The sequence below is a fragment of the Rhinopithecus roxellana genome, chromosome 15, assembly GCF_007565055.1.
Source record: "Rhinopithecus roxellana isolate Shanxi Qingling chromosome 15, ASM756505v1, whole genome shotgun sequence".
Lineage (NCBI taxonomy): Eukaryota > Metazoa > Chordata > Mammalia > Primates > Cercopithecidae > Rhinopithecus > Rhinopithecus roxellana.
The window spans coordinates 1,576,152-1,590,281 of record NC_044563.1 but is presented as its reverse complement, the minus strand read 5'-3'; the positions used below and the strand labels follow the sequence as shown (position 1 = coordinate 1,590,281).

At 61.1% G+C, this 14,130-nt stretch overlaps 2 protein-coding genes across 2 annotated transcripts; one reads left to right on the top strand and one right to left on the bottom strand.

Moving 5' to 3' along the window:
• The first annotated feature begins 6,392 nt into the window (after window positions 1-6,392).
• On the top strand, window positions 6,393-9,064 carry LOC104677101. Its single transcript, XM_030917506.1, is given in 5 exon segments — window positions 6,393-7,589; window positions 7,592-7,745; window positions 7,827-7,961; window positions 8,250-8,369; window positions 8,451-9,064. Coding segments are annotated over 4 exon segments (1,011 nt in total). The 5' UTR covers window positions 6,393-6,923; the 3' UTR covers window positions 8,306-8,369; window positions 8,451-9,064.
• On the bottom strand, window positions 8,593-9,064 carry LOC115893511 (H19 opposite tumor suppressor). Its single transcript, XM_030917507.1, is given in 3 exon segments — window positions 8,593-8,702; window positions 8,705-8,950; window positions 8,953-9,064. Coding segments are annotated over 3 exon segments (447 nt in total). The 5' UTR covers window positions 9,044-9,064.
• Window positions 9,065-14,130: the final 5,066 nt, after the last annotated feature.

Below are 14,130 nucleotides of genomic sequence, written 5' to 3'. Positions count from 1 at the left end.
AAAAACTAGCCGGGCGAGGTGGCGGGCGCCTGTAGTCCCAGCTACTCGGGAGGCTGAGGCAGGAGAATGGCGTAGACCCAGGAGGCGGAGCTTGCAGTGAGCTGAGATCCGGCCACTGCACTCCAGCCTGCGCGACAGAGCGAGACTCCGTCTCAAAAAAAAAAAAAAAAAAAAAGAATCTTGCAGCCTCCAGATGTGTGACTCCATGACTCCTAAACCATAATTTCTAATCGGTGGCTAATTTGGTAGTCCTGAAAGTCTAGTCCCCAGGCAGGAAGAGGGTTTGTCCTGGGACAGGGCTGTTATTGTCTTTGTTTCACAGTTAAACTACAAACTAAGTTCTTCCCAAAGTTAGTCCAGCCTGCACCCGAAAATGAACAAGGAGGCAAGATAGAGTTAGCTACGCCAGGTCTCTTTCACTGTCATCATTTTCTGCTATAATATTTTTTTTTTTTTTTGAGACGGAGTTTTGCTCTTGTCATCTAAGCTGGAGACCAATGGCTTGATCTTGGCTCACTGCAACCTCCACCTCCCTAGTTCAAGTGATTCTCCTGCCTCAGCTTCCCAAGTAGCTGGGATTACAGGCGCCCGCCACCATGCCTGGCTAATTTTTGTATTTTTAATAGAGACGGGGTTTCGCCATGTTGGCCAGGTTGGTCTCGAACTCCTGACCTCAGGTGATCCGCCTGCCTTGGCCTCCCAAACTGCTGGGATTATAGGCGTGAGCCACCACCACTGGCCGATTTTCTGTGATAATTTTTGCAAAGGCGGTTTCACCAGGAGAACCAAGCATTAATGTGCTGTGACTAATGTGTAGTAGAGCGGCATTCCCCAATGGGAGAACCCTGGGGCTGTCTGGGAGCCCCTGCATGGCTGGGATCCTAATCCCAGAAACACCACTGATGACAGCTCCCATAGCACGTAGGACAGTGGATACTTAGAGGCAAAGATAAATCTCTATGTTCTGGAGTGGTCATGACTTGGACCCCAAAGAACCTGAGCCCAAGGTCCAGAGGGAGACCCTCCCCACAGGACCTCCAGCAGAAACAGGGATTGTGGGAGCCTGCCAGGCATAGCGCATAGGTATTTCTGGAGGCTTCCCATTCAGTCTTGGATGCCGACCTCACCAAGGGCGGCCCATCTCACCGACCTCACCAAGGGCGGCCCGTCTGACCGCCCTGATGGCGCCGAATCGGCTGTAGGTGTGGAATCAGAAGTGGCCGCGCGGCGGCAGTGCAGGCTCACACATCACAGCCCGAGCATGCCTGGCTGGGGTTTGCCCACAGAAACATCCCAAGTCACCCAGGCCAGGTGCCTCATTGGTTCCCGAGGGTCGTCAGAGATAGGACATTCATGCGAGTACATTGGACTACATGTTTCATTCACCCCAGGGCGCACTGTTGAAGGTTGGGGAGATTGGAGGAGATACTTGGGGGACAGTGAGGTGTCCCAGTTCCTTGGATGAAGGGATCTCGGCCTCAGCGTGAGACCCCTCCCACAGGGTCTCTGGCAGGCATAAGAGCCGAGGGGTTCTTGCGTAGCACATGGGTAATATCTACAGGCTTCCCCTTCGGTCTCACCGCCCAGATGGTGCAGAATCGGTTGTAGTTGTGGAATCGGAAGTGGCCGCGCGGTGGCAGTGCAGGCTCACACATCACAGCCCGAGCCCGCCCCAGCTGGGGTTCGCCCGCGGAAACATCCCGGGTCACGCGAGCCAGGCGCCGCAGGGTTCCCGGGGGTCGTGAGGGATAGGAAGCTCTTGTGAGTCACGTTGGGCTACGTGTCTGATACACCTCAGGGTGCATTGCTGAAGGTTGGGGAGATGAGAGGAGATACTTAGGGGACAATGAGGTGTCCCCATTCTTTGGAATATGGGGATCTTGGCCTCAGCGTGGGGTCCTTCCCACAGGGTCTCTGGCAGGCACAAGAACGCGGGACTCCTGCGTAGCACATGTGTATTTCTAGAGGCTTCCCCTTCGGTCTCACCACCCTGATGGCACAGAATCGGTTGGAGTTGTGGAATCAAAAGTGGCCGTGCGGCGGCAGTGCAGGCTCACGCATCACAGCCCGAGCCCTCTCTGGATGGGGTTCACCCGCGGAAAGCCAGGTGCCCCAGGGTTCTCGGAGGTCTTCTGGGAATAGGATGCTCATGGGAGCCACATCAGGTCTTTTTATCGGGCCATATCCACAGCCTGTGGCCCCGGGTCGTACTCCGAGACCTTCAGTGACATGGCCTGAGACTCAAGTCACGCCTACCAGCATGATGAGCACAACGAGTTCCACCAAAAGCTTACACTTTCCGCATCCATCCCAGAGCACAGATCCGACTAAGGACAGCCCCCAAAATCCCGAGCCTTTTACTGAACTGACAATTGCCTCCCCAGTGAACACTCTAAGCTGGTCAATCCTAAACAGCCAGACATTAACATTCCCATTCAGTGCAGGTTTGATATGCTAATTCAGGAGCTTGAGATGCTAAAGAGCTGGGAGTGTCACTGCTGCTTTATTCTGGGGTCTAGGATCCTTGCGTTGCCTGAGATAATCCGCTAATGTGGGTGCAGCAGACATCCCGCGGTTTGTGGAATTGATAAAGGATGGGGATCAGTGGTGTTTGTGCACCGTGCGGTCTGTGCCCAATTGCCTGCCTTGTGCTGTGGAATCTGTACACCTGGCCAACATGTGCTCGTGTGAGCCTGACGGTGCCTTTTCCAGAGCCCCACCTCGGCTCTGCCCTGGAGCCTGTGTGCTGCTGGAATCAGACTCAAGGACCTTATCAGAGGACCATGGCCCCGTATCACCTTGGTCAGGGACTGAAGTTGGGACAGGAGAGCAGAGACTTCCGAAATGAGGGATCCCTGTGTTCTGAGGTGGTAATGACTGGGACCCAAGGACTCAAGCGCATGCTCCAGAGGGAACTGTGTCCCACAAGGCCTTCGGCAGGAACAGGGATCCTGGGAGCCTGCCAAGCATAGTGCACAAGTGTTCCTGGAGTCTCGCTGCCCGGATGCCACGGAATCAGTTGAAGGTATGGAAACACAGGTGACTGCGTGGCGGCAGGGCAGGCTCATGCATCATAGCCCGAGCCCGGCTACCTGCGGTTCCCCCGCGGAAACGTCCCAGGTCAACAGGCCAGGCGCCGCAGGGTTCACGGGGGTCATCAGGGATAGGACACTCATGGGAGCCACATCAGGCTACGTGCCTGATTCACCCCAGGGTGCACTGTTGAAGGTTGGGGAGCTAGAGGAGATAGCTGGGGAACAGTGAAGTGTCCCCATTCTTTGGATATTGGGGATCTCGGCCTCAGCGTGAGACCCCTCCCACAGGGTCTCTGGCAGGCACAAGAGCCCAGGGGCTCTTGCATAGCACGTGGGTATTTCTGGAGGCTTCCCCTTAGGTCTCACCGCCTGGATGGCACAGAATCGGTTGTAGTTGTGGAATTGGAAGTGGCCACGCGGCGGCAGTGCAGGCTCACACATCACAGCCCGAGCCCGCCCCAGCTGGGGTTCGCCCGTGGAAACATCCCGGGTCACGCAAGCCAGGCGCCGCAGGGTTCACGGGGGTCGTGAGGGATAGGACACTCATGGGAGCCACATCGGGCTACGTGTCTGATTCACCCCAGGGTGCACTACTGAGGGTTGGGGCGATGAGAGAGATACTTGGGGGACAATGAGGTGTCCCCATTCTTTGGATGATGGGGATCTTGGCCTCAGCGTGAGACCCCTCCCACAGGGTCTCTGGCAGACACAAGAACCCGGGGGCTCTTGCATAGCACGTGTGTGTTTCTAGATGCTTCCCCTTCGGTCTCACTGCCCGGATTGCACAGAATCGGTTGTAGTTGTGGAATCAGAAGTGGCCGCGCGGCGGCAGTGCAGGCTCACGCATCACAGCCCAAGCCCGCCCCGGCTGAGGTTCGCCCGTGGAAATGTCCCGGGTCACGCAAGCCAGGCGCCGCAGGGTTCCCGGGGGTCGTGAGGGATAGGACGCTCATGGGAGCCACATCGGGCTACGTGTCTGATTCACCCCAGGGTGCACTATTGAGGGTTGGGGAGAGGAGATATTTGAGGGACAATGAGGTGTTCCTATTCTTTGGATGATGGGGATCTCAGCCTCAGTGTGAGACCCCTCCCACAGGGTCTCTGGCAGGCACAAGAACTCGGGGGCTCTTGCGTAGCACGTGTGTATTTCTAGAGGCTTCCCCTTCGGTCTCACTGCCCGGACGGCACGGAATTGGTTGTAGTTGTGGAATCGGAAGTGGCCGCGCGGCGGCAGTGCAGGCTCACGCATCACAGCCCAAGCCCGCCCCGGCTGGGGTTCGCCCGTGTAAATGTCCCGGGTCACCCAAGCCAGGCGCCGCAGGGTTCACGGGGGTCATTTGGGAATAGGACACTCATGGGAGCCGCACCAGGTCTTCAGGTGGGGCCATATCTACAGCCCTGTGGCCCCGGCTCGCACTCTGAGGGCTTCAGTGTCATGGTTTGGGACTCTAGTCATGCCTACTTATGTGATGATCACAGCATATTCCACCAAAATCTTACACTTTCCACATGTATCCCAGAGCACAGATCTGACTCTGTCTAAGGACAGCGCCCAAATCCAACTCTTTACTGAACTGACATCTGCCTCCCCAGAGAATACTCCGAGCTCCTCAGCCCTAAGTGGCCAGACATTAACATGCCCATTCAATGCACGTTTGAGATGCTAATTCAAAAGCTTAAGATGCTAAATAGCTAGGAGGGCCACTGCTGCTTTATTCTGGGGTCCAGGATCCTTGTGTTGCCAGAGATAATCCACTAACGTGGGTACAGCAGACACCCTGCGGTTTATGGACTTGTTATGGGGTGGGGATCCTGATGGGGCTAAGATGCTCGATGGCCCGGGTGTGCTCCTTGCTCAGGGATCATCATGTCCGGGCGGTGGTAGTTGGCGCGTGGAGAGGTGCATTTGCCCACAGGTGTTCCCTGTGCCCGTGCATTGCTGGGAGTGAAATTCCAGGGCAGCACCACCGGATCCTGTGCTAGGCCCCCCCACAACGCCTGGAGCAGGAGCGAGGGGCCTGGGGAGCCGCCTTGCCCGGCACATTTGTATTTCCGGAGTCTCCCTTGGGTCTTGGGTGTTGTTCCCAGTGAGCCCATCTCCCAGCAATGGCACAGAATCGGTTGTGGCTATGGAGACAGAAATGGCTGACAGGCAGCAGTGGTGACTCACATCACAGTAAGAAGGTGACCCAAGGCTGGACTCCACTTTTAGCAAAATGTGGGGATCTGCCTTGGTCTCCTAACTTGGGGGTCCACTCATGGGAAAGCCTGAGAATTCTCATACCGTGAAGCTGGGGTTCACCCACAACAAAGCCCGGTGGTCAGTGCTCAGCAGGCAAGCACCCAGCCGTTCCTGGCGGAGCCATAGAAGTAAAGGGTTTGCCGAAGGCGCAGCCAGCCCTTCCACATCCCAGAGGGCCTGCGGGGTGATTGGACCCATGAACTCTGGGTCCCTTGGCCCTGGTGCCCCCCTTCATGGCTTCGACACTCGAGACTCGAGGTGAACCCTATGGACCGCAGGGCCCCAACAACCCTCCCCAGAGGCCAAGGTGGTGACCCGCGGACCCACAGCGGGGTGGCTGGGGGAGTCGAAGCTCTCCAGTCTTCACTCCACTCCCAACCGTGGTGCCCCGCGGGGCCTGGGAGAGTCTGTGAGGCCGCCCACCATTTGTCAGTAGAGTGCGCCCGGGAGCCGAGAGCACGACCGGCAGCATGTCGTCTTCAGACAGGAAAGTGGCCGCGAAGGGGACCAGGGTGCCCAGCGGCTGTGGGGACTCTGTCCTGCGGAAGCCGCCGTGATGAGTGCAAGCTCGTTCAACTGGATGGGAATCGGCCTGGGGGCTGGCACCGCACCCATCAGGGGGTTTGCGGCACTTCCCTCTGCCCTCAGCACCCCACCCCCACTCTCCAGGAACCACACCCCGTGGACTTCCGGGACCCCTGGAGCAAACGTGAGGTCTGAGCAGTCCGTGGTGGTGGCAGGAAAGGGCTGTGTGTGCCATCCGAGTCCTCAGGGACCCGCAGTCGGCCCCCAGTCATGTGCAAAGTACGTGCAGGGCGCTGGCAGGCAGGGAGCAGCAGGCATGGTGCCCCTGAGGGAAGGCAGCAGTCTGGGAGGGAGAAGTCCTCGACCCTGAGGGAGACGATAGGGGCAATGCCCAGCCCTGTCTCCGGATGCCAAAGGAGGGGTGTGGGGAGGCCGTCTTTGGAGAATTCCAGGATGGGTGCTGGGTGAGAGAGACCTGTGCTGGAACTGTCCAGGGCGGAGGTGGGCCCTGCGGGGGCCCTCGGGAGGGCCCTGCTCTGATTGGCCGGCAGGGCAGGGGCGGGAATTCTGGGCGGGGCCACCCCAGTTAGAAAAAGCCCGGGCTAGGGCCAAGGAGCAGGGTGAGGGAGGGGGTGGGAGGGGTGGGGGGTAACGGGGGAAACTGGGGAAGTGGGGAACCGAGGGGCAACCAGGGGAAGATGGGGTGCTGGAGGAGAGTTTGTGGGAGCCAAGGAGCACCTTGGACATCTGGAGTCTGGCAGGCGTGATGACGGGTGGAGGGGCTAGCTCGGGGCAGGGCTGTGGGGTCTGGGGCCAGTGAGGAGTGTGGAGTAGGCGCCCAGGCATCGTGCAGACGGAGCAACATCAGCTGGGGGCGATGGGCCCGAGCTAGGGCTGGAGAGAAGGGGGAGCCAGACATTCATCCCGGTCACTTTTGGTTACAGGACGTGGCAGCTGGTTGGACGAGGGGAGCTGGTGGGCAGGGTTTGATCCCAGGGCCTGGGCAACGGAGGTGTAGCTGGCAGCAGCGGGCAGGTGAGAACCCCATCTGCCGGGCAGGTGAGTCCCTTCCCTCCCCAGGCCTCGCTTCCCCAGCCTTCTGAAAGAAGGAGGTTTAGGGGATGGAGGGCTGGCGGGGAGAAGCAGACACCCTCCCGGCAGAGGGGCAGGATGGGGGCAGGAGAGTTAGCAAAGGTGACATCTTCTCGGGGGGAGCCGAGACTGCGCAAGGCTGGGGGGCTGTGAGCTCATCCCAGGCAGAAAGAGCAAGAGAGCAGGGACGGAGCGCAGGGATGGCCAGCGTAGGGTCCAGCACGTGGGGTGGTACCCCAGGCCTGGGTCAGACAGGGACAAGGCAGGGGACACAGGACAGAGGGGTCCCCAGCTGCCACCTCACCCACCGCAATTCATTTAGTAGCAGGCACAGGGGCAGCTCTGGCAGGGCTTTCTCAGGCCTATGCCGGAGCCTCGAGGGCTGGAGAGCGGGAAGACAGGCAGTGCTCGGGGAGTTGCAGCAGGACGTCACCAGGAGGGCGAAGCGGCCACGGGAGGGGTCCCCCAGGACATTACGCAGCAAGGAGGCTGCAGGGGCTCGGCCTGCGGGCGCCATTCCCACGAGGCACTGCGGCCCAGGGTCTGGTGCGGAGAGGGCCCACAGTGGACTTGGTGACACTGTATGCCCTCACCGCTCAGCCCCTGGGGCTGGCTTGGCAGACAGTACAGCATCCAGGGGAGTCAAGGGCATGGGGCGAGACCAGACTAGGCGAGGCGGGCGGGGCGGAGTGAATGAGAGCTCTCAGGAGGGAGGCTGGTGCAGGCAGGGGTGAGGAGCACAGCAGGCGGTGAGCGGGAGGCACTGGCCTCCAGAGCCCGTGGCCAAGGCGGGCCTCACGGGCGGCGACGGAGCCGGAATCGGTGCCTCAGCGTTCGGGCTGGAGACGAGGGTGAGTTTTTTCTCCTCTGCCACCCTCAGCCCCTACCCGCCCCTTTCCACACAATCAACGCCTCTCTCGTTCTCCCCACAGCCAGGTCTCCAGTCGGGGTGGATGTGCCCACCAGCTGCCGAAGGCCAGGACGCCAGGTCCGGCGGACTTGCCGAGTGGGACATGACATGGTCCGGTGTGACGGCGAGGACAGAAGGGGCGCATCCGGCCTTCCTGGTAAGCATGTCTGCCCTCCTTGTGTCAGGACAGGGCCCTGCCCAGACCGCCCAGCCGGGCCACCATCTCACTACTCCCACCTCTGTCTCCTACAGAACACCCTAGGCTGGTGGGGCTGCGGCAAGAAGCGGGTCTGTTTCTTTACTTCTCCCACAGAGTCGGCACACTACAGCTGCCCTCTGGGCTCCCAGAACCCACAACATGAAAGGTGCGGGGCCTCCTGCCACACCTGGGGTGGGGGGCACGTGAGAGGAGCTGAGTGGGACCTCACTCCTTCTCCATCCGCAGAATGGTGCTACCCAGCTCAAGCCTGGGCCTTTGAATCCGGACACAAAACCCTCTAGTTGGAATCGAATACGCTGCACTTTACAACCACTGCACAACTGACTCAGGAATCGGCTCTGGAAGGTGAGCACCAGCGCTCCTTCCGGAAGCCTCCAGGCCCCCGAGCACCCTGCCCCCACCCCACCCATGTGTCGCTATTTGCAGGTGAAGCTAGAGGAACAAGACCTCATCAACCCAACACCAAAGACGCCATCGGACCAGCAGCGCCCGCAGCACCCACCCCCCACCGGCAACTCCATCTTCATGGCCACCCCCTGCAGCGGACGGTTGACCACCAGCCATCGCGTCATCCCAGAGCTGAGCTCCTCCAGCGGGATGACCCCGTCCCCACCACCTCCCTCTTCTTCTTCTTCATCCTTCTGTCTCTTTGTTTCTGAGCTTTCCTGTCTTTCCTTTCTCTGAGAGATTCAAAGCCTCCCCGACTCTGTTTCCCCCGTCCCTTCTGAATTTAATTTGCACTAAGTCATTTGCACTGGTTGGAGTTGTGGAGACGGCCTTGAGTCTCGGTGCGAGTGTGCGTGAGTGTGAGCCACCTTGGCAAGTGCCCGCCCAGGGCCCGGCCGCCCTTCATCTGGGCTGGGTGACTGGGCGCCGGCTGTGTGCCCGAGGCCTCACCCTGCCCTCGCCTAGTCTGGAAGCCCCAGCATCATGGGGCAGCCTTCAAGCATTCCATTACGCCCCATCTCGCCCTGTGCCCCTCCCCACCAGGGCTTCAGCAGGAGCCCTGGACTCATCATCAATAAACACTGTTACAGCAACTTGTCTCAGGGACTCTGGAATCCGGGCTGTGGGCCTGACGTGGGGGAGGCCAACCTTGCGCAGAGGGGGGCTGGAGGGATGGGGAGGGGAGGAGTACGTGAAAAGGGGGATGGGGGTTCCAGGGTGGGGGACTCGGGGATGGGTGCAGCACAGCAGACACCAGGGGTGGGGTGAGCAGAGGGTGTGTGGACATCAGGGGCGCAGGGCAGGCGGTCAGCATGCAGTGATGGTGGTGGAGGGGCTGCAGGACCAGGGGTTTCACAGAGCGGGAGGGCCTGGGCTGGCGGAGGGGGCCTGGGTTCTGAGGCAGGGGTCAGGGGCCACCAAGGCATCCCCGAGTGAGTGCCTCCTGCCGCCCCAAAGTCCCATGAGAATGACACCTTGGTGCTGGCCCCAGACCCCTGAGGCCCAGACTAGGTGACTGGGGTAGGGCTGGCCATGCCACTCTGGGAGGCCCACAAGGTGCTCCGGGAGACCCCATCCCGGCAGGGGCACGAACCCCTTGCCAGTTCTGTTCCTGCTCCCCTTTTGCTGTGGGTGGGAGCCGGGGCCATGCCGGAGGGGCAGCCCCCACACAAGGAGCCAAGGGGTGGGGGTGGGAGTGGGCAGGTGGCCTTGGGGCGGAGTTCCTAAGGAGGCCAGGGGGCCAGGAGGAAGGAGGAAGGAGTTGAGGGTGGCCACAGAGAGGAGGTGAGGGAGGAACAGGAGGGCCTAGGGTGAGGGGCTCCCGAGATCTCTCCCTGGGGTCTTGCTGCTGGAGCCCCAAGAACCCTGGCATGCAGGGGTTTGTTTCCCGGGTGCCAAGGCAGCCCACTCATGGGTTCGGGGTCAGCTTCCCCACAGAGGCCAGCGGCCGGCAGCTCCCTCAGCCAGGCCTCCCAGCCCCCAGCCCCTCACTCTGCAGGCACTCGGAACACAAGGGGCAGCCCCTGGAAATAAGGGTGGGGTCCCGGCCTCCCCATTCCTTCCCTCCTCCCCCCTGCCTTCCACCCCCATTCCCAGTGCACAGAGCTGTCAGGAAAATTCCTCCCCGACTGACAAAGAACAGACAGGAAGGCGGTTAGGGACGCCCCTCCCCTACCGGCCCAGCCGCCCCTGGGGTCTTGGTGTCCCGGGCGGAAGAGCAGGGTGGTTACCCACGCCCCTTGGGTCTGGCCTCCCCTCTGCACCCTCTCTTGCCCCGTCCCCATCCAGCTGTGGGTCCTGGGGTCTGTCAGAGACTGAGGGGTTTCCAGGGACATACTTGTGTGCTAAAACCTGGGCGGATGGTCACCCCCCAGGATGCACGTAGACATCCGGTGAGGGAGTTTCTTGAAGCCTCTGGGATGGTGCCCCTGGGACTGGCTGCCATCTCATGGAGGAGGTCAGAGGTCGCTGGGGCCAGCCCAGGGTGAGGCTGCATTCATCTTCCTGACCCTACAGGCCAATTTGACTTACCCAAGTGGGTTTTGGCTGGCAGGATGAAGTAGCCCATCCATTACATGTCAAGAGTTAGGTCTATAAACGGCCTTTATTATAAACATCCAACGCTGCAGGAGGTTTACAAAGCGGGGCTCAGGAGATAAAAGCCGGCTTCCCCAGGTGGCGGCCGCAGGGCACGGCAGGCAGCCCCAGGGGTGCCCAGGGTGGCGGGGCAGGGGAACCATAGGGAGGGGGAGAGGGGCGTCCAGAAAACCTCACCTGGGGAACATGGAAGACTTTGCCCGCTTCAAATCCCTGTCTGGGGAAGGACGCATGGGAATGGGGCCTCAGGCCTTCGTCACCTGCATCAGCTCCTAGGGGCTGTCTCCTCCTGGCCACTTGGAGAGAACAGGCGTGCTGGTCATATCCACACCTCTGGGACCAGGGGTGTATGGATGACGTTTGCTCTGGAGTTTCCACCTGGGAGCTGTCTGGGGACAGGGCTTCTCCTTCTCACACCCGATGGGGAAGGGACACAAGCCTCCTGGTGGTCCCCACCATCTCCCGGCACTGCCCACGGCTGTGTCCACGCTGGCTGCCCCCTGAGAGCAGGACATGTACACAGGCGCAGCGCCTACCTCTGGGCAGCCCATGTTTCTCTGCTCCCTGCAGCAGAACGGGCTTCCTAGGGCAGTTCCCGGGGTGGTGTCCCCAGGGCAGCCCCTGAGTGCCGGAGGGGATCTGGGCCACCAGCCCTGAGACAGGGAGGTGGTGAGGGCAGCATTCTGGGGGCTGAATCTCAGAGTGAGGCAGGCAGGCGGGGAGCCACAGGCCTGGGGGCCCCTGCAGCAGGTGGTCAGCCTCGGAGCCTCCTGCCGCGCCCCAGGGCGGGGGCTGGGAGCCCGCCCAAGCCCCTAGCTCTGAGCGACCTGCCAGGTTGGAATGTGTGTTTATCTTTGGCCCAACCCGATTTCCTGCTTTTTAGAAAAGGGGCTTAGAGAGGGTTGTTAGACAGGCTCTGGGTGCCCCGACACCCAAAGGCACTTTCAAAATGCTCCTGCACTGACTTCAGTGTGGAGAAGCCAACAGGGGCTGGAATTTCACTCCCGAACCCCAACATGGGGGTGGTGGGGCCGGGGTGGGGGTTATGGCTGCCTGCAAAGGTGCTGGGAAATCTGGGGATGGAGGAACTTCCATCATTTGGGGAGACCCCGAGGGTGCCCAGGCTTCTGGCCACGTCCCTGACCCTGTCAGGCGCTGGGGTCTTCACACCTGGACCTTCCACCCACCCAAGTTTCTGTGGCACCTTTAGGTTGAGTGAAGATCAAGTCACCGAGTTACAGAAGAGGACTCGAGGCGTGTGCTGCTGCTGTGGCCACGCTGGACCCTCGGTGCACACATCTCCGGGCGAACACGCCGGACCCTCCTCGGTGCACACATCTCCGGGCGAACACGCTGGACCCTCGGTGCACACATCTCCAGGCGAATCCCCTGTGGCCCTGAGGGCCGCCGGATGGCCTATGCAGCCATGCACTCCCAGGGCACGGGACCTCAGCTATCTTGTCACCAAGTGTGTGCATCCACAGCTGTGCGTCTGTGCCTGGAAGTGGGGTCGCCACTTGGCAGGTCTCTGCATGCTGACCAGTTAACCTGCCTGTCCGGGCTGTGGACGGTGTGGGTCCTGTCCGGCTTGGAGATGCTCCGCGGGGCGTGTGTGTGATCGTGGTCCCGTAGTGGGGTGGTGTTCCCTGGAGGGTGGACCCCTGAGCCTGGCTGTGTGTGTCTTGTGCCTTTGTGTGGGTTCGTGTCTTGGCATGAATTCCGCGACCCAGGAGCACGTTTTCAGGCAGGGATTAGGAGCCGCTGGGGGTGGGATGGAGGCAAGGCACTTGGTATACCATTGAATGAAGACAGAAAATCCCAACTCGACAAAGGAAGTAAAGTACCTTAAACAGGGATGAAGCGACGTTTGGGGTCTGACTATGATGCACCCGGGGAAGTCTCAAAGAAAACAGTTGGGGCCCCAAGGAGGGCAGCCCCCCCTCCCCGACCCTGAGCTCCCGGGAAGATAAATGATTTCCTTCTCTCTAGACATGGTGTGGGATCTGAGCACTCAGAGCTAAGGGCGCAGTGCGTCCGGGCGGGGGCCCTCCTCGGCCCTCCCAACATGGGGGCTAGGAGGTCAGCCCCTCAACCGGACCCCAGCTGGGTCTCAGGGAATGGCGTCCCACAGCGGCCCAGCTTGCTCGTGTTTTCAGGTGGGTGTGCCCGTGTGTGTGTGTGTGTGATGCCTGACAAGCCCTAGAGAGCCGAAGACCTGAGTGGAGATCTTGTGACTTCCCAAAAGGGGGACTGGAAGGTTCGAGAAGGAGCTGTGGTCAGCCTTGCTCTCCCCTGAGGCTGCAGTAACCACACTAGGCGTAGCCCAGGCCTGCGCCCCATCCCTCCTTCCCTCCTCCGCGCCTCTCCTTTCTCCTTCTCCCCGCTCTGCCCCGCTCCCCAGCCTGCTCCTGGTGACACCATTGGCCCCTTTCCAGGGCTGAGGGAAGCCAGCGGGGGCCCCTTCCTGGAAGACCACCTGCAGGCTGGCTTGCTGGGAAGGGGCTGCGCGGCGGAGGCTCCCGCCCGCTCTGCAGCCGTTTCCTGGAAGCAGTCGCTGTGGGTATTCTGTTCCTTGTCAGCACTGTGCTTGCAAAGAAAGCAGACACTGTGCTCCTTGTCCTTAGGGAGCCCTGCTCCATCACCCAACACCTGGCTGGACACAGGCGGGAGGCCGGGTCCGCGGGGAGCGGCACGGGGCTGGGGCTGGACCAGTAAACACACACGGGCGCCAGGCGCTGAAGGCTCCTCCTCCTCCTCCTGCCCGGTGCCTCTGCTAACAGGCACGTGCCAAGCCCCTAGGCTGGGAGGCCCAGCAGTGGGTGCACAGCAAGCTCCTGGGAAGGGGTGTACGGTGGACCCCCAGGGAGAAGGGTTGGCAGGGCTGTAGGGGACACTGACCATGGGCCCCACACTGCAGAAACCAGGCTGCCTGGCTGGAAGTCGGGGGGATGCCAAGGCTCTGAGGCCGCAGGAGCAGGGTGCATGAAGGCTGGCGTGGGGGGAGGCCGCAGGAGCAGGGTGCATGAAGGCTGGCATGGGGGGAGGCCGCAGAGCAGCATGTACCCTGAAGCCCAGGGGGAGTGGAGACCAGGCCATGGAATCGAGGAGTAGAAAGGTGGCTTGGAGGCCTCAGAACCGGCTGACCTCCAACAGAGAGAGGGGTCAGCCCTGGGGGCAAAGAGGTGCCCAGGGTCCGGCCCTGCCTGGAGGAGCTGCGTATCATGGGCAGCCACAGGATATGTAGCCAGCTCTGAGCACATGGACCCATGGGCAGGGCAGGGCAGGGCAGGGGAGACAGATAGGGGAGCAAGGAGCAGAGAGGGGGCCTCGGGCTCTCCCAGGAGGAACATTCTCCCAACGGGAGGAAGAGATGGCCCAGGGGTGACTGTGGGGAGCCATGGTGGCAGCTGGGGTTGTGGCAGATGGAAGAGAGGCTGGCGAGGTGAAGGCTCTGGAGCCCACATGCCTGTGGGAGCGGGCAGGCCCAGGGCTCTCCGCCATTCCCCACTCCCACTTGGCTCACAGGCTGGGCCCAAGGGTGGGGTGGGATGAGTAGGAGATG